This window comes from Haliaeetus leucocephalus, unplaced genomic scaffold (assembly GCF_000737465.1).
Source record: "Haliaeetus leucocephalus isolate CR32 unplaced genomic scaffold, Haliaeetus_leucocephalus-4.0 Scaffold566, whole genome shotgun sequence".
Classification (NCBI taxonomy): domain Eukaryota; kingdom Metazoa; phylum Chordata; class Aves; order Accipitriformes; family Accipitridae; genus Haliaeetus; species Haliaeetus leucocephalus.
The window spans coordinates 5541569-5561822 of NW_010973002.1; the positions used below are offsets into that span (position 1 = coordinate 5541569).

The 20254-nt window shown below is 40.9% G+C and overlaps 1 protein-coding gene across 2 annotated transcripts in view; it reads right to left on the bottom strand.

Moving 5' to 3' along the window:
• Nucleotides 1-4737: 4737 nt before the first annotated feature.
• The window catches only part of BZW2 (basic leucine zipper and W2 domains 2), a 48371-nt gene continuing 32854 nt past the window's right edge, over nucleotides 4738-20254 (bottom strand). Inside the window, exons 8-12 of one of the 2 annotated variants that reach the window (XM_010577634.1) lie at nucleotides 18497-18667; nucleotides 17860-18006; nucleotides 13436-13574; nucleotides 6845-6967; nucleotides 4738-5194 (exon numbers count right to left, since the gene is read on the bottom strand). In XM_010577634.1, the coding sequence (XP_010575936.1) occupies nucleotides 5166-5194; nucleotides 6845-6967; nucleotides 13436-13574; nucleotides 17860-18006; nucleotides 18497-18667 (609 nt within the window). In that variant the 3' untranslated portion in view covers nucleotides 4738-5165. Of the gene's footprint in view, nucleotides 5195-6838; nucleotides 6968-13435; nucleotides 13575-17859; nucleotides 18007-18496; nucleotides 18668-20254 lie in introns of both variants that reach the window. The other variant, XM_010577635.1, reaches the window with a different exon arrangement.

A 20254-nucleotide genomic window follows, 5' to 3' on the forward strand; every position in this document is an offset into this window, starting at 1 on the left:
ATTTTAATGTTTAAATATAATGCCTGAATAATGTAATAATTCTAAATATGTATGATGTTTACTAATATTACATATTTATAAATGTTATTTATATTGAATATACTATAGCAAGCATTTTAATAATTTTATTTATAATTCAGAAAGAATATTCAAAAATAGTTTTTCATTTTTAAATCTGTTTTGACAATGGACAGGGCCTTAATCAGAAAGAAGTCATTACTACAGCTCAAGGTTCTTTGTGGAATGAAAATATGCCTCGGGTCACCAGCATCTGAAATTTTTAAACACTAGAAGAGTAAACAAAGAGAAGAGCTCGCGTGCGCACACATACACACCTCCACACCCCCACCCCCGATGTATCCCTCCCTCTCCCAAGCATGGTCATGGACCTGACCCTGGGACCCAGCAGAGGGTCTCACCTGGTAGAAACTGTTTTTTCCAGGTAGTAAGTGCCCTCCTCACTCAGCCAGCCTGGAGCTGCCCCAGGGATGAGCTCAGGGACTTTTGGCACAGGTCTGGCCACTGGGTTTGGGATGTGCTGGCCGAGCAGGTAAGAGGGGTGCTGGCGTGGAAGGTCATCACCACACGTCCTGTGGGTGAATCTCTATTGCCCAAAACACGGTAAGGGTGAAAGCAGGATTGCTGCTGAAAACACTTGAAAGGAGTGTCAGCTTGATGATGGTTTGTTATCTGTAGGATTACTAACAACTGCTGCAGGGTAGGAACCCCCTTTGTATAGGGCCTGACCCTGATAGACAAGCCTGCAACACAATTAGGTAATGGAAGCAGTAAGAAATAGGAACTATATCAACATCTTTCAGATTTCTAACCAGTGCTATAACCAAGGAAGATGCTGTACCTCTCCTGGAGAGCACCTGCATGCTAGAAGAATGTTTTAAAGCAATATAAATGGTTCTCTTAGTTAACACCACAGCATGATTTCAGAAGGGAGAGGCCGGAAGGGAAGAATCACCTTCAAATTCAATAATCCCCATTTTGAAGTGCATCCTATTGCAATTTATTGTTGAGTGAAAGAGATACATACAGGCCTGACATTTAGATTCCACTGATGTTTCAAAATTAAATGCAATATGTTATGTGAAGCACATTTTCTATGAAGTATCTTTGTATTTTTATAAAACAACTGATTCTATGTTTGAAGAATATATTTGGTGTTGACTGTAACTTTCATTTCTCTCACACAGAAACACTAATTCAAAGTTTGTGTTTGTGATGGGTTTACCCTGGCTGGACGCCAGGTGCCCACCAAAGCCGTTCTATCACTCCCCCGTCCTCAGCTGGACAGGGGAGAGAAAAATATAACAAAAAACTTGCGGGTTGAGATAAGGACAGGAGAGATCATTCACTAATTACCATCACGGGCAAAACAGACTCAGCTTGGGGAAAATTAGCTCACTTTTTATTACAAATCAGCCAGAGTAAGGTAAATGAGAAATAAAACGAAATCTCAGAACACCTTCCCTCCACCCCTCCCTTCTTCCCGGGCACAACTTCACTCCCGGATTTCTCCACCAAGCCCCCCCAGCGGCACAAGGGGGACAGGGATGGGGTTTACGGTCATCACATGTTATTTTCTGCCGCTTCACCTCCTCAGGGGAAGGGCTCATCACACTCTTCCCCTGCTCCAATGTGGGGTCCCACCCACGGGAGACAGTCCTCCATGAACTTTCTCCAACGTGGGCCATTCCCACGGGCTGCAGTTCTTCATGAACTGCTCCAGCATGGGTCCTTTCCACGGGGTGCAGTCCTTCAGGCACAGACTGCTCCAGCGCAGGGTTCCCACGGGGTCACAGCCTCCTTCAGGAACCCACCTGCTCCGGCGTGGGGACCTCCACGGGCTGCAGGTGGATATCTGCCCCACCATGGACCTCCCTGGACTGCAGGGGGACAGCCTGCCTCACCAGGGTCTTCCCCACGGGCTGCAGGGGAATCTCTGCTCCGGCGCCTGGAGCATCTCCTCCCCCTCCTTCTGCACTGACCTTGGTGTCCGCAGGCTTGTTTCTCTTACATGTTCTCACTCCTCTCTCCGGTGGCTGTTTACCGCGTCCCAACTTTTTTTTTTCCTTCTTAAAAATGTTATCCCAGAGGCGTTACCACTATCACTGATTGGCTCGGCCTTGGCCGGCGGCGGGTCCGTCTTAGAGCCAGCTGGTATGGGCTCGCTCTCTCTCGAACACAGGGGAAGCTTCCAGCAGCTTCTTACAGGAGCCACCCCTGTAACCCCCCCCGCTACCAAAACCTTGCCACATAAAACCAATACAGTGTTAAAGAAATGCTTTGGGTTGGGGACATTTTTTAACTGAAATGCAGACTCTGTGAACGCTTCCAGGGAAGGGTACTTTGCCTGAAGAAAGTCATATAAAAAAAGACCTGCCCAGCTTCTAAACTATGGATTTCTTGAAAAGCCTCATCATTACATGTGTTTGTACTGAAATTGTCTGATGCAGACTGGGTCTATTTGTATTCATGCCCCCACCTAGTTCAGTTACCAGCATGTATGTGAAATGCTGGGTGAAAATACAAGCGTGCATGAAAAGTCCCCATCTGAACTGATCTCAAAGATTAAGTGTGGAAAATTCCTGAAAACTACATTTAGAAACACTTAGTGCCTAAGCAAAATAACAAGTCCTTTTGCTGGGGGAGGGCAAGCCAAGAGGGGCTCCCAGGAGCTAAACATCAGACATGATACGAACACAGAATTTCTCTCCAACACATCACCTATAAAATGGAACCTGGGACAACCGCATCAGCAATCATAGACTATCTCCGGTTGGAAGGGACCCATAAGAATCATTGAGCCCAACTCGAGGGGTGCCTGGCTTGTAGGTACCTGAACTTCAGTGAAGGGGATCCCACTGAGCATGAGAGAGCTTTGCTTATATCTGCTGTATGCTGAGGACACAGAGGTATCCAGCATCCAAGACTTGCTGCCTTTTGCCGCAAAGTGCCTGCTGCTGACGATGATTTCTCTCTCCAGCAGATGGCCTGGCAGTCTCACCGCGGACGCAGTTCATGGTGTTCTAGATCAGCACCTTTGAAATCAGCCTGAGTTTTACGTACACCCAACTGAATATTCATTAGTACCTTAGAAAACCGCTATTTTGAATTTGAAATGTTTCCAGCAATAGTGGCTCTGTATCAATGACAACTCAATACTACCACTTCACAGCTGCAGAGTTTGTGAACAGAGGGTCCCAGGTCAGTGGTGCCTGGCAAATTTATTTTCTGTAGTAACAAAGACTGAAATGGAAACCATGCAGCTAATGCATCAATTCTGCTTTTTAGTATGACTATCTTACTGTCTCCTCTAAGTTACTGGAAATACCCACATGACGTATTTCCCCTTCCAAAGATCAATACCTGTTACAAAAATAAATGCTGTTCTAGATGGAAAGCTGGCATTCAACAGCACTTGATTTCCACTTGCTCTGTGCTGTTTCCAGTAAAGCTAGATACATATTGAGACAAGACATTTACAACCATATGATCTGTGGCTTGCCTGAAGTGTTGACTTTTCCATAGAAAAATCTGTACTGTCTGTTAACTTACTGGTTTCTAGTGACAAAATATACCACTTCTTTAGTTAATTATACTGTTTCATGCTTTTCCCCCGTAAGAATACAAGCCTGTCTTTTCTAAACCTTACTCATCCAATCACCCATATTTCATGTGGATTTAACTCTTAAGGGAAGGATGCAGAGTGTTTTAAGTAACATATTCTTAAAGAGAAGATGAACTGGAGTGGTGCGATGTATCAGCAAGCTGACTCGCTGCCCTAGTCATTCAGGGCCACCAGCATGGTCAGAGGCATGGACAGCAAAGAGGAGAGTGGGGCAGGAGAAGACTACTTCCAAAGTAACCAGACCTATGAGAAATAAAATGGCAGCAACTGTTACCTGATCAACTGCTGTGTGAAAAAAAGTGCAAGCTGGGAGATGGTGCTGCACTGGACCTTTGCTGTTGAGTTCACATCCATGAGGCACAACCCAGGATTCCAGGAACTCTGATCCCGAGTGCTGGCTGAGTATTCCCACAACATCAGACCTCTAGCACCCGGCTTGGGTTTTGAGACTTGCATGCATGTACAAACCTGCACACTGGCTCTATTTATGCAACATCCTAACCAGGTCCCAGGCACTGGAATTGTAAATGGCATCACATCAAGGCACAAGGGGAATACTAAAGAAAGTAGGATGAGTCTTGAGAAGTTTATATATTCATTTATGTATTTCAGTCAAATATCTAATTGTAACATCATGCTGATGTAAATAAATTTCAGATTTCACATGTAATGACTTCTAGTCATGCGTGTTTTGAAGCTAATGCTTCTAAAATGAGATTTTTTTTCTTGCAAAATTTAGTCATCACCAATAACTGAGTGTAGTCTGAACTAAGAACAGCATATTATTCTACTTACCGTTTGCATCAATTTTGTACATTCAAAACTGGGACTCTACAGATTTGTTGCTGTACATTTTCTTTGACTTAATAAATTGAATGAATCAACATTTGCTACGGAATCTGGTTAATCTGTCCAAAGTTATACAGAAATATGGGAATAAAGATTAACAGTGATCCAATTAACTATGGATGCCGATTTTGTGATTAAGAAGTATGAAAACAGTCTCTTGACATTCTTGTGTAATTTTCACTTGAAGAATCATAAAAACTTTGGCAGAACAAATTTAGAAAAGATACACACTAACACCATGAAACTAAGATATAAAAGCCATTTATTCAAAAAAATGTGGTGGTGTCAAATCACATACACAAGCCAATATTGAGCTACAAACACAGACCAAACGGTTCTATAAACAGAAATTGGAGTGTTCATATACCATAGTACCTGAAAAAGACCGTTAATAAAAAGGAGTCCATAAGTATTTCATTTCACTTTTTCTATATGGCTCCTTGCTGAATGTCTTTGCCTAAGTTAGTGTACAATGAGCCAGAGGTAGAGTCCCAAGTAAAGCATCTAATGCCTCAGGGCTCCATTAAAAACCTTTATTCTTCTAAACAAAAGGAAAGCCTAGCCTATAGTTTTCTGTATGACACTGAAGTAAAGCCTCTTTGCTTGAACAGTACAGCATTCCCAAGCGCATTTGGCATTAACCTAGATTGAGACTGTGCTTTGTTAAACCGTCTCAGTTCTCCTCTCCTTCAGACTCCGACTCTAGAAGAAAAAGAAAGTAAAACACTTCATGTAGGTTGCACAAGGACAGTGATGCAAGCAATTCTATAAAAATAACAAGATATCCTTCCAAAATTCAAATGAAAATTTTCATCACACCTAGTATTTCCTAGGAAAGGTTGGCAGATTAAATAGTTAGCTGGAAAGAAATACAGTGCTTCAGAAGACAAAGATCTACTCTGCTACTCTCCTTGGTGGAGGTCTTCATTTACAGATCTGTCACTAGAATTTTAACCAGATCACTATGAATTATTCTGGTCCTCATCTGCACAGGCATGCAATGCGTATCTGAGCTGAGGATCAGCATTATTTGCTCTCTCTTCTAATCTCTATGAATAGGCTGTGCTGCTATCATCCAGGAAGCACCCTTTAAACTATTTGCTCTGCAAATACCAATCATCAGCATCATACAGCCTATCTAGAAAGGCATATCCCTACAGCAGGTATAAAGTCCGTACAAATTTTTTTATGATTTGTATAGCATACAATAAAAGTAATTTTGAAGTAGAAGCAGAAGTAATTTAGAAATAGGAACATACATGGTGTTTTTGTCACCTAAAGCTACTTTGCATCATGTTGTATTTCTCTCTGTGTTCACCTGACAGGAAAGGGCTTGCTGCCAACAAATATTACACATTAGATCAGATTTCTCAGAGCAAACATGATCTGCGTGTTCTTACAGCAACATTTTGTCTCCATTTGTACTGGACTTTGTAATTAAGGACATCTGGCAGAGGGGACAGGCAGGAAAGGATAAAAATAAAGAGCAACAGAAAGGCATACAAGCAGAAGATTAAAAGGGGAAAAAAATGCTTAATTAGACCAAGATTGCTAGTCCAGTCTCAAGTATGAAATTAGCTACCATTTTTATGCTGCTACCTGCATATGTGAATTGCTGCAAAGTCTTATCTGCTCCTTGGCATTACTATGTGTTCCCTCCAAATTTCTAAAATCAATTACATTAAATGGATGCAAATGAACACTAATAATTATATCCGTATCTATTACACATGGATTGATCTTTCCAACTGATTTAGAACTCCTTTTCAAGCCAAAAAAGATAACTTATATATTCAGTACAAACCAAACTAATTTTCTATGCAGAATGTAAGAAAAAACCAGTTAGGGACTAAAGAAACTAGTTTCCATCCCCAGTAATGGTCTTAAAGCAGCAAATACAGACCAGATATCTTAGCCTGATCATTCAGCTAAAAGCAATTTCAACTGCAGTAGCACAGGAAGGCTTACTGCTATGTTCAAGTCAGTTCATGTCACTGGTACAGATGATAATAGCAGAAAAGGCACTGATACAGAAAACTGTTAGGTTGCATATGCTAACACCAAGGTACTTCACGCTGTCATCAGCGCAGCATTCCTCCCTGCAGAAGCTTAAAGAATTTATCTACAGACAAGTGGTACCTGATGGCTTAAGGACTTCATAAGGACACCACAAACGTTAAAAAGCAGCAAGTGTTGTTAGGCTTGGGCATGGATGGAAACAATTTGGAGCAGTCACACCTGCTGTTTTCTATTCTAAGTCTGTACACTTCATATGCCTATTACAACTAAAATCTGAAAAAAAAAAATTTGATTTGCAAAGACACTACCATAGTTCTTTAAATGAACCTTTACCTTCTTCAGCGTTTTGCAGCCACTCCACAAATTTCTTCATCTGGTCAAGAAAAACACTTTTGCCTTTAGCAACATGCGCTTCTTTATACCACTTGAGGATAGCTTCTTCACTCAGAACATCAGCTGAAATACAGATCAGTGTTTGTAAAAAAATCAATGTATTTTTTAGAGGTTAGCAAATTTTAAACATGAGAGAAGAAAGATTTTTTTTTAAAGGCAGCATTAAGTAAGTTAATATGATCGCAGTGGAACAAGCTTTGCATGAACTGTATTAGGCTATAACTACAGAATATCTGATGCATATAAGGGATTCCAGATGCAATAAAATGTATAATGCATTAAACTTAAAATAAAGTACCAAATATTGTGCTTCTGTAAAGGACAGTTCTCTATTCATCTGCTTTAAATACACCACATAAGGTGGTTGGATAAAAAAATTGGTCTGCACATCTTAGAAATTACCCCAATAAGAAATACCATGTTTTTTCTTGCTGTTGGATCACAGAACTGTGCATGGTTCTAGAAATCTGAAGTGACAGACACCTCCTGATTGAACAGTTAAAAGACAGCCAGTAGGGATTTTTTGCAATCAGTTGTCCCTAAAGTTTTATATTGGTTTTAGCTAATAAGTTTTAAGGTCACTATTCCGACCACCCATTTTAAGGGACTGGCTCAGATGGACAGCACGGCTGACATTTTTATGTCAAGCATCAAGAACAAAATAACTGTCAGTGAGGGAACATAAGGCTGAGTATGATTCAGAATAAAGAAATCCTAATAAACAGCAAGGACACTTATTGTTTCCAACAGTTGCAAATTGAGGTCTAGCAACAGATCTCTAGCCCCAGGAACAAAGCTCCTGCGATCCAGCCAAGCCAAGTATCTCAGTAATTGATGGCTGTGGAGGCAAAATCTGGGATCCACAACAGCATTTTGGCAGTTACATAATGCAAGAGGCAAGAACAAAAAAAATAAAATCTTCTATATTTGTTCTATAAAAAGACTAAAGACAACTTCCTACATCCCATTAAAATTTCCATTCTTTTTGTCTTTGAACAAACCACTCTCCCTTGTTCTGCAAAATCAACACATTTATGTTGAGTTCTTCACTGCTTCCTTGAGCTCCTCAGTGCCTTCTCACCCACTGGGTATTGGCTGGCTGAAGTGCCAACCCTGACCACCACCTTCACTTCAGCCTAAAGTTTATAGCAGATGTGGCAGGGAAGAAGGCAAACTGAAATAAATGGCACCAAAACCCCAAAGCATCTGATCAAATGAGAGAGTAGACACATTTCACATATGCTGTTGAATAATAAACAGATGGAAGCAATCAGGGATACATTTGAACTTAATCAAAACTATCCCAAGACATCCAACAGTAACTGAATATGAAGTCTCCCTGAAAATTTGGAATTTAGTGAGTGCGTGTGACTGGAAGTTACCTTGTCTCAGGCACTTTTCCAAAATAAAACCTCTTCTGCAGTTTTCTGCAACTCCTGGTAAGCTGAAAACGCAGGGAAAACAGGACTGCACTGGCTCTGGGCTTTTTTCAGTACACCTAAAATTGCACTTAGTGAACCCTACAAGTGGCACATAAAGCCGTATCTTCCTGAAATCACAACCCACCACAATGAACTTTTCCTCCAATGTAACAGAAGCACTGGAGCTTAGGAAGAGGTTTCAAACATGTTATTAAATACTTGCCAGTAGTCTTTAGCAGCAGCTCAAACACATTACAGCATTTAACAAATCAGGATTTTCATTTAGCAAACATGAAAATATTTCACACGGACTCTCACAAAACTGCAGTTTAATCCTTGCATGTAAAAAGCTTACATTCACCACAGAGTCCTGAAGTTCACATGACTACATCTGCAGAATTACTCAGGGTGTGACACTTATGATGATCCTTAGGGACAGGCAAAGAAAATCAGGAAAGATTTTGGGGGCAGGGAGGAAGAGTAGAGCAATCCCCTCCCAGGACTCAAGCTAGCTCTTGGGCATTGTGGACTTTTAAAAATACGAAGTTGCTGTATAGAAGCAGCTGCCTGTTGCTGCATTACAGTCCACTGTACAAGGAAGTGCCTCCAGGTAGGTGCATATCTCAGTCCAAGAGTAATAGGATTTAAGTTTCTTTTTTTTGATTTGCAGACTGTAAGCTCAGTGGGTTTATTGCCAAAGAGGAAGGGGGAACTTCTCAATCCCTCCCCAAAACCCCAAACCTGGTAATAGCAGCATGTAATCTCACTGTATGCCTTGAAGATTAAAACATTCTCAAGTTAGGTAGATGAAAAATTTGCCTGTATATAACTCCATAGCAATAAGCCTCCTACACTAACAGAGAAGAACAAAATGCATTCAACTACAAAAAGGACAACTGCAACTCTCCTTTCATTTATAAGCAATATTATTTGTAATACATTCATGCCTCCAGTGCTCATAAGAGATGATATTCTCCTGTCAGCACAGACATGCTCAATTAAACAATCATGCAGGACAGGGTGTAGTTAATCATACCTCTAGGTTGCTTTGAAGCAATGGGAACACTGGGGGGGGACCGCAGGAGGTAAGGAATGATTCATTTTGTATATATATATAGTTATTCCTCATTAAAGTTGATTATAGATATATTTTAACAGCTGAAGCTGAACACTGTGGTTTGTGGGCATGTGCACATCATTTTCACTGCAGTCCCAGGTGACATTAGCCTGAGAGAGTTGGTTTTCCTGCAGGTGCAGCCAACTGCCACTCAAACCACCCACGGTGAGAGCCTCCAGGGACGTCCCTCATGAAAGGGAGAAGCTGCAGAGCAGAGAGACTGAAGAACCCAGTGCCTTTACTACAGGGTTGACTAGAAAGTTACTTGAAGTTCTGGTCTCAGCTTTGTACCAAATCACCCAGTTCGAATGAATTTCTGCTTTCAACTCAAACTGCATAGCCATCAGCAGTAAAGGGAAAAAAAAGTACACCCTGTCAGCTGCCATCACAGTCCATCAATCTGCAAAATTCAACTCTATTGCAGCTAACTGTTGGGAGGAAAGAGCCTTAAGGCAAGGGCTCTTTCAATGCAAGGAATATCACCCACAGTACAGTTACGGTCTTCATGGTTTGGTTTTGTTTGTTTGTTTGTATTTCTGGGAAAATTTTGCATCCAGTACCAAAAGAAAGTACTTGAATAATGAAGATATTTAAAGATAATTGTGTTCCATCAAAAAACAAAACCTGTGTATCGAGTGGAACTTGAAGATTCAGTTCTCGTAAGCGTAGGATTCCTGCAGTGTTTGAGAAGACAGTCTGCATTGTTTGGTTACAACATCTCTGTACTGCAGAAGAGTATCTCTGAGGCCTAATTATGCTGCTGCAAACCAGAGTACTACTACATATGTACTTGTGATTTATTTTTTTTTTTAGTATTTTGTAAATGTTGTCTTGAATTCTAATGCAAAAGTACACAGAAGCTTTGTGCCTGCTAAGGGTGTTTGCTGTTCAAAGGGTAAAATTCTGATCCTTATGAAAGGAATGGTTGTTAATTTCAATAGCATCAAGTTTTCCCATTTGAAATTTCCAGGTTGGACCCAAACTAAAAGCAAAGAGATTCTGCAAGTGAATATGATATACTGCATGTAATCTAATAATGCTTATTTTACCCACAGTTAAGGGACACACTGCAACATGTAATGGACTAAAAACCAACATACATCTTACAGTGCAAGCATAACTAGCAAGGAGGCTGGCAAACTTATTACGTGTCACTCAGAAGAATTCAGTAATTCTTATTCTGCAATTGGCCTTTAGATTGTTGGTCAAAATGCAGCTGGCGGATTTACAATTGCACTGGCTTTAAGTGATAACCAGAGAAGCAACATCATAGCCAGGAATCAGAAAAGAACTGTACAGCTTACTTTTCTCTATACTGTACCAGGAACACAAAGATGATATAATAATAGTAATAATAATAATTTCAACAAGCTTTAACTGACTACAGAACTGCTTTTGCAGATTATACCTACAAGCCGGTAAGAAGCTGCTACCATGCAAGGGAAACCAGGGCTTGGGCTTTCACTGGGGGAAAAGTGGATATTCCTCCTTGTTTAGAGACAGAATAAGAAAAAAATTAAAAAAAGAACACAGACTTTCAAGACAGTCTAGGTGCTAATAAGCCCCACCGTTCCTGTTAATAAGTTTAGGTATTTCTAGGTAATTCCCAGGAAAGTAATCCAAGGACTATTTTATGGTGGAAATATGGGAAGGATTTAAATGCAAGATGTTGGACATGCTGATGAGAGTAGTCATAGAACTAAATTTGTCAAAGCATGAGTGGCATTTGGTGCCTATCATCACTGATGACTATCTTCATGCCCAGGAAGCACTCCCTCATCATGAGTAATAAGCAATAAACTGTCCACATTCATGCTGGTAGCTAGCTGGATTTCTGTCTGCCCATCCACAGATAATTCACATGCCTTTATTTGTCACTAGAAAAAGTTTATCAGGTACCCTGAAACCTCCCCAGATCCTGTGCAGGTTACACTTGAAGCACAACAGAAAGGGGAACATGGGCATCTGCTGTTCCTTCACCACCGACACAGTCATTAATAGCTTTGGGGGGCTGTTTTCCTTGACTGTTAGGAAACAGAAGATAATGCTGTCATCTGCAACTTATCTACAATAAAGTGTATGTCTCTAAAAAGCCTTGATGGTTTGTTTCTAGTGGATAGGTATGAACTAGGGAGAAGGAGAGGGTGGGATCTACCAGCACTGAAACGAAGCAGAGGCAGGCAGCATGGCTCTGGACAAGCCAAAGCCATGAGCTGTTAAAGCATGTTAACATCATGTGGGAGAAACAGGAATTGGAGGACTAGCACTCCCAGAATCTTCGCTGGTTGACACAGCAGCATGTCCTCACCTAACAGACACTGTTCAGCTCCAAAGCTGCCTTAAATAGATGGAGCTGATGACGTCGTTACTGCGTCCAGCACTCAGAAGGGCCCTGTAGCTAGCAGCTGTAAAGTTAGGCGAGCAGTTGTTAGTAGGCAGCAGTAAGCCTGCCAAAGAGGGCAGATCCAGCTTTAGCCTAAACAGGGCCAGGAAGGGCTGGCAGCTGTGCCACCGCTTGACTGCATCAGATGGCAGAGGCAGGTGCTCCAGCACGCCTGCCCGAGATATTCCAGGCAGGAATACGGGCATGGTGAGTATTGCACATGCTGGACATGCTGAACTCACGGCTTCCACCAACAGGCCATATGGTAGCTCCAAACACTCTTCTAGACATCATGCAAATCCTAAACGATATTGCAGCACCTGTAGTGCTGAGGCTTCTCATCCTTCCTAACAAGCCTGCCCGAGTACATCTCCAGAGTCAGAACAAGAGCATGTGGGGTGAGCAGAGTAGATGGGAACTGGGTTCTTGGAGCACATTAAGTTTAATATACAATTTAGTGATTTATTTTCTTTTTTGTAATATTTGGAATGTCAGGGTTGCTCTTGCAGGCTAACACAGTAATGAATTTACAAAAATTTTGAAGGGAGGCCTACACAAGAGTATTTCCGGTTTAACCGTCACTTATGGTCTGAGTGCACAGCAGTTACGGCACTCATTCACCATGTCCAAAGTGAATTTTCTTTTCCAAAGAAAAGTGAATGAAGTGCTTGCTGCAGGTTGAAGTTTCAAGTTTGTCCTCAGTCATTAATAGCATTTACAAATTGCAGAATTTGAGGACAGAGGGACAAGGTGTATTGCTTTTGCGTTTAATCACTGAGGCCACACTACATTGACACAAGGATGGAAATAAATCCACATGATTCACTTACTTCTGCCTTCTGAAGCCATGAAATTATTTTAACAGTCTGAACTTGTTTGCCTTGAACATGTACCTGGGCACAACAGGGTGAACAAAGATCACTATTGGGTTTCTACTCCTGCTGATTTTTGTCTTTCAACTATTTATAGCAAGAATGTCAGAACAAACTGTTTGGCACCCACCCATCACACACAGTGCAAGACCATTAGTCTCTATGACAACCCAATCAGAATAAACTTGCAAAGGAGTCAACTTCACAATAAAATTAAATCCCTCAAACTATGGCACCTGCAAGAAATTGGCAGGGAAAGGAAAAGGGAAAGAAGAATAAGGAAAGCTCCTTCTGGCAGGGAGGGAGTAACAAAAAAACCCAAAACCAAACCAACCCTGAAAAATCTTCCTGCCAAGAGGGTTTGCACTTCCAAGGTTTCTTAAAACTAAGCTCTACTCTACTTTTCAAATCTGGTGGCAATTTATAGAAATGTCTTCCTAGAACTGGTTTTATACAAGGACTAAACTGCACTTGAACAGACTGTGGATGGTGCCTGGATCCTGCTCGTGCTTCTTGACTACAGGATAAATGCAACAGAGAGAGAAGGGCTTGTTTCGGCTTTTACTGCTGCCACATGCTCCTTTGAACTATCAAAGCATAAGGTATTTCAGAGTTCAATTCCAACACAACTTTCTCATATGCAATACCCAGAGAATGTCTGTTTCCTATTATATCATAGGTGAGTGGTTGGCATAGAGAATCCACGCATAATATACAACAGTGGATAGAGACTTTTACCTTTATAAAAGAGCACCACTATCTTCTGAAAGGCTTTCATGAAGTGGATGTTGTCATAACAGTACTCCTGCACCTTCTGGAGAAGAATCAATTCTGACTGGCCTTGAGTGCTGAACACAGCAAGCAGGGGGGCATATTGCTGAAAGGAAGAGAGGGCAAAAAACAAAATGCATGTCAGTATACTGAAAATAAATAACATTTTTTAATGTATGCATCATGAATTTCACCCCTGAAAATCTGTTTCACTGAAACCTTAGATTTACTTGCTGCTTGTATTTAAACACATACAATGCATATACATAAATGTCTATGCGCTTTTGTAAGATGTGCTGCATGCTGTGAGCTAAAATTCAGTACCACTTATAGATACTGGATTTTGTAAAATCAATTTATGAAGTCCATATCTTAGAATACTGCTGTTCATACATTTCACAAGGTAGTATGCTGCTGATTCATGAGTGATGCTTTATGGATGTTCATAACATAAGACACCCAAGGATGAAGTGCATGAAAATACAAATCTCTAGTTTCACAGAGGTTTCAGAAGTCCCAGGAAATTGAATTAAATTTAATTATTTCAGGTTAACTGTGATCAATCATCATTATTTTTTCTCATTATCACCATCAGAGTATCATGACAACCTTTGCTTTGGTAAACAGCAATGTCTTCAAAGCACAGCATTAACTACTAATGTTATTCTGACAAGACAGTAGCAGTACATTTCATTGTCTTTTCCTGGAATTTATTAATATAATAAAAGATAAAGCAAAAACTTTTTTGTTATGCAATTTTTTTCCTCTTAGTTCAGATCTTCACATTAAAAATTACATTATGGAACCATATCCTGTTCACTCTCTCCTTAAAAACCTACAGTGTTTGTATCCATATCTCTCCAATTTCCTTTCTTCTTAGCCTGTGACAAGTTCAGCTAAGACTGCAATCTTAAATTTAAGGTAATATTAAGAGCATTTTTCAGAGCTGAAGGGAAGACAAATTACTCTTGATCTTCAGAGCCCCCAGCCAAATGTACATTAAGGTTGCTATTTAAATTGTTCTTGCACTGATCAGTTCAGCCTTTCTTCATCATTTTCAGCAATGCTCTCAGTTTGGCATTTTTCATCTGGATTTGCAATGGCCTCATATTGCAGAGTTCTGGTCTGTGCGACCAGGGCTGCCAATAGACGCAGCCAGGTAACCAACCATCCATCACCAGCAGCACTGAAGGACACGTTCAAAAGCACATACACTTCAGGACTTCTCTACAAGAGGCTAAATCCTGAGGTTTTTATTCAACATGATCCATGCAAAAAAAAACGTTAAAAAGCATGAAAATCAACTGAAATTTGAAAGGTTGGTCCAGAATCTCTTTTCCAAAAGAATTATCAGCTATTAATTCAAAGAAAGAGCAAGAAACCGCACAGCAACTGTAACAAGAGCAGCTAGGCAGGCAGACAGTATTGTTACTTTTGGAAGAAACTCCCTTACAAAGTAACTATGCGAAATTACTAGATGTAGCTAACACCAGAGGTTGAGGTTTTCCACTTCTGGCAAGTATAGCCACATCTTTAGAAACAACGTTACTGTTTTGGTAAAAACACTGCAAAACTTGTGCAGGCGTTGGGTCGCAAGGCTCCCTCTTTTTCCCCTTTTGGCCCTTAAAGGCATGCTGCTGGTATCTAGGCAAGTTGCAGGGAGGCAGGGCAATATACATTGCAGCTCGTTTATTTAATAGCCTCAGCAGAACCCACTCCCATCCACAGGTTTGTCAAGTGCTGCGGTCTGTAAGCGTTAAGTAATTTATAATAAACCCCCTATCTGTTCGGTTTAGAAGTAAGATACCTTCATTTTGCCACATCTGACTGACTCCCTTCCCATTCCCCTCTCACTCCTCAACTGGTACAGTCTTACAGTCATAAGTTTCACAAGTGTCTGTCTGACTAAGGAACCATAAAATTAGCTTCCTCTCACTGCTGGCTGAGCTAAGTGGCATTATTTTCCATTTGCCTCAGGTTTGGTAGCAGCAGGTCAGCAGCCGCAGTGTCATAAAGCTCACACCACAGCCTTGCCTGTGGTGCAAATTGTCTGGAGGATCCTCCCCTCCCAGGGCAGTCTCGGCTCTGGGCTGGAGGTGGCCCAGGGGCTAAGCCCCAGTGTCAGAGTGAGGTCACTGGGACAATGAAGAGCTTATCTTGTAAGATTCAGCGTTCAACAGCTCGCCCTGTCTCCTCCAGAGCTCAGCTCCTGCCAGTCCTGCCGCGCGGATGGCACACGTGGCATTTACTGGTCCATGCCTGCCGACCACATCCATTAGGAAGCCGCTCATCCAGTTAAGCTCATTAAGAACTGTAAACTAGGTCAATATTCTGTGCCTTGACATGTCTTTTCAGGGGTCTCTTGTATACAGCTTACCAAAAGAAATCTAATAAATTCAAGAGACTGGTACCCAGATGTCAAAGCTTTGGGAAGTGTGCTTTGTGAAAGTTACCTGTCAGGTACAGCCATACAAGAATAAATCCCACCCCCTGGCATGTCCCATGTCACGTATGTATTCATACGCATCCTGACTCATGCCACTAGGGCGAAACAAATCCATGATTGTTTCAGGGCATGTCGACACACAGGAGGGCACAGGAACTACACTCTGCGTCATGCTAACAGCATTAATCTGATTTCTGGAGTTGGCTCACACATTGCGTCAGCTGAGAGACCAAAGAGAGGAATCCAAGATCTGTCTCTACCTATCCATAGAGGAAGGATGTGAAACAAATGCTGTTCATTTTTGAACACTGAAATGTAAAGCAGCAGCTAGCAAAGTCTAAATTTCTATTCCTACTGCTTCTGTTAAAATCTTACCTGTAAGGGCAAATAGTAAATACCCCATACAAATTTGTCCTGTTTTTAGACAGTGGATGTAGCTAGAAAGATGCCCATTTTACATAGGCAAGATACCTTACCTAATTTAGTGGGGCTACATACATAACTGATGGCTTTGGTCAGTGAGATGCATGGACCTGAGCATCCAGTCAACAATATTTGCACAAAGCCAGCTATGTTTCTCTTTTCCCAATGTTCAAACATTCCAAAAAGTGTTTGTTAACTTGCCCTGCAGTACTAGGCAATAAATGTCAATGGATACTCTGTTACAAGTCAAAGAGATATGATCAATTTTTCCATCAAAAGAACAAGAAAAACAATTTCTCTCCTCCTTCTGGAAACTATCTCATCTTTCTACTGCTATTTGGGTTGCTTGAGAAGACTTCAAGGCATTCAGTTTTACCATCAAAGACTACACAAGATCCCAAGCAGCTACATTTCTAGGATGACTGATTGGGAAACCAAATTCAGATGAAAGGACAGCAGAAGTAGGAGCTAAACCAATGTGGGAACTCCAAGTATGGAGAGGCATCCAATATGAAGAAGAAAGGAATTCGATGAAGCTTAAGATTGAATTTACCGTAAAGATATTCTTCTGTCTTAGGGCAAATCTTCGCAGCCCTGGCTATACGGGAGTATTCTCTTGCTCATGGTTTACCAGCTTAAAAGGACTAATTCTGCTGGAAAGCCTCTCTGCCTCTGTTCTCAGTTCAAGTGTCCTGCACTGCACAATTCCTTTAGACTTAGATGAGGAATACCAACCGCAGTAACGGCTCCGATGCCTCTGCATTGTTTTTAGGTTTTGGGTTTTCTTCCCACTTCAAAGTCATAAGAGTTTTTGTACCAACATGCAACTGTTATACTGCAATCTGTCATCACTTCGCAAACTACAGCCTGTCTTTCTATGCATTCAGTTCTCTCATCCACAAGGACAGTACCTGGATCAGAGAGTAACCACACTATACAGTGCACATGCTCTCAAGCCGGCTCCTGGCTTATTAGTTGACAAGTTGCTGAGTATCCAGCTCCCACAGTCAACATCGGCAATAACCATTTCACAGATTCTGAGCTCAGCAGTCCTACCTGGATCTAATCAGCTCTGTGTAAAGCCAGCACAGATGCTGCCTCACCATGCTCCCAAAATTTCTTTGCTTCTGGCAAAGACATTGCAAAGGCACTCCCTGCAGGCTTACTAGTCAGGTCTGAGCAGAGCTGAGTCTAAGCATTTGCTTACCATTGTCCCCAATGCAAGGAGTCTCTCAGGATCCGGTGCACTGAGAAAGCACAACACAGAGGCGCTCGGGCTATGATCGCCTCAGTTTGCTCTGGCTCTCTGCACTGTAAGCCTCAGGGCATTCGATAATCTGAACTACCTCAATTTTGCATTCATTTGCCTGAAGTAGAAGGGACTATGCACAATGCTTGGTGTGCTCAGTGTCAGCCCTCAAAACTCTAAATCTCCTGGATTTAAACAGGGAAAAACTTGACAGCTGTAGAATGTATTCTGTCAATTCACAGCAGCCCTTCCCCTCTTCACCCATGCACGCACCTTTAGATGTTTGAGGGCTTGCTCTGCAACAAGCTCTTCTTTCTTGTTCCATTCCACAGCATTCATGACACAGGTCCACAGGAGACCGATCACTGCTGGTTCTGGTAGCTCATTTCTTTTCATTTCCTCTTTTACATAAAGCACTACCTGGAGCAGGAAATAAACTGCTGTCTTAAGCAACATTTGCAATCAAACAGAAATGATGCTGACTTACCAAATACTTGCAGTCATTTACAAATAACACCACGGTATTGAAGTAATAAGAAACAAAATCAGAACAAGAATAATAAAAAGGAATCATATAGCATGTTTTTATCTAGTGACATTAGTATTACTTGACTACAAATTTTGTCCTTCCCCTCCAACCTAGCAGTTAATGCAGTTAAATGAAATACATTCTCATCAAGTATAACTGAACAAAAAACCCCAAACCCCATAGTCAGCTGCAATTGCAAATCCAGAGGATGTTTTGTTGCTTTAGTCTTAAGCACCGAGCGAACTGATGAATAAATTAAAATAATTTAAAGAAAAACAGAGGAAATCTTTGAGGTGCTTATGTGTTCCTTTGTACCTACTGTTGATTTAAGTCTTTGCCTATTATTATATAAACAGAAGTCGTAAATACTGCACTCTTTACCTCTTTAATTGGGCATTCCTGAGAGAGGCGTTCTTGTAGCTCTTTTTGAAGTTCTTTACGAGTCCCCAGTGACTGCTGAACTCTAAGGAAATCTGAGAGCTCTTTTAGACCTGCTTCAGTAAAATATTTGGCAAAATGGTCCACATTCTGCCGGTTGGCTGGAAATAGTTCCTAAAAAGACAGGAATGCTCTCCATTAAATAAATAATCAACTGTGACTCTTGACAGAATGGAAAGAACTTTTTTTAAGAATGAACAGTGGGAATTACCTAGTACTGCACTTAAAAAAAAAAAAGTCAATGCTTCTATTAACACTGGGAAAGTCAACACTTCATTCACAATGTTGTGTTTTATTATAGTGGAGGGCAAAATCATGGCCAGTTACGCAAAAATCCTAACACCCTCTCCACATGAAGTGCATGTACTTATGAACAGCTATGAGCTTAACATGTCGCTCAAAATAGTCCTCAGAGAAACTATACCTTTTCCAGATTCCAAGAGTCTCGTAGGTAAAGTACAAAGGAATAGATGGTAAAGCCATTATATGCAAAGCACATTCACCATGCCCTCACAGTGCATCCACACATTTACGTCTTAAGAAAAATACACGTAGCAATACATATACGGCCCAGGCACCCTGCCCTGATGTTGCTACTCTGCTGAGCAATGATTACCACTAATGCATCATTCAACAAAAATCACAAAATCCACTATGTACTGTTAACATTAGCTCCTGTAGGCATTTCTAATTCAAAGACACAGTCAATCTATGATTTATGAAAGTCCAGCTATTTAGAAAAGTCAAAATTATTCTTAAAAATTGCTAGAGCAAATGCCCTGTCTTGGCAAGGACTGAGTGGCATTTGCTTACCATCCAGTTCTTGGTATCTAACAATGATTTGTGGGATGGATAGCACTTTTTTTTTTTTTTTTTTTTTTAAAAAGCAGCTAGAGACCCTCAATCTGTTTACTTACTGAAAATGAGATTAAGAGGAAACTATCATGAAGGCATCTAAACTAGGCAACATTATCTGATACTTAATAGTTCTTTAATACAGCAGCATCATGACAGCCAACAGCTGAAAGCTTAAGTCAGTCAAGTTTGAAATAGAAGTAAGATGCAGTTTGCTTTTTTCCCCTCTAATAAAAAGTGTTATTAGCCCATTTCCCAGCTTTATGGCAAATTATTTATGACTTGGACTCTTAAAATCAAATACAAATTGAAGAGATGAAGGGGTGTGGGAGGTTGCTTCACTTTGGAAAGATTCTTGCCTAATGATAAATTATTGAGGTAGAAACAGGAAATACTGCCGAAATTCTCCAGACAGCAATACACATGATGTAGTGCATTTGATTGGATTATCACAGCAGCGATCTTTTTGAGGATTAAAAAAAACCTATTGATCTTCAGAAAGACACTGGGAAAGAAAGGCACATGACATTGCTGCACATTCATATATACTGTAATTACCTCAGGCCATTGCTACAAACTCAGAACACAAGTTTTGAGTCCAAAGGCTGAAAAGCCTTCCTGCATTGCTCCTACCAGGTCTGCCGTCACCACTGCAGGACCATTTATGCTACCCAGATGGCTATTGCTGCAGAAAATTAGCTTACTGTGCTTTCGCTGTACTATTTAAACACTGTTGCTTTGGAAAATTACATTCTAATCATAACCCTTTATACTTTATTTATTATTTACAAAAGTAAACCAGATTTCAAAAAAATAAAAGTCCTGACGCACAGTTGCTGGTGGTGT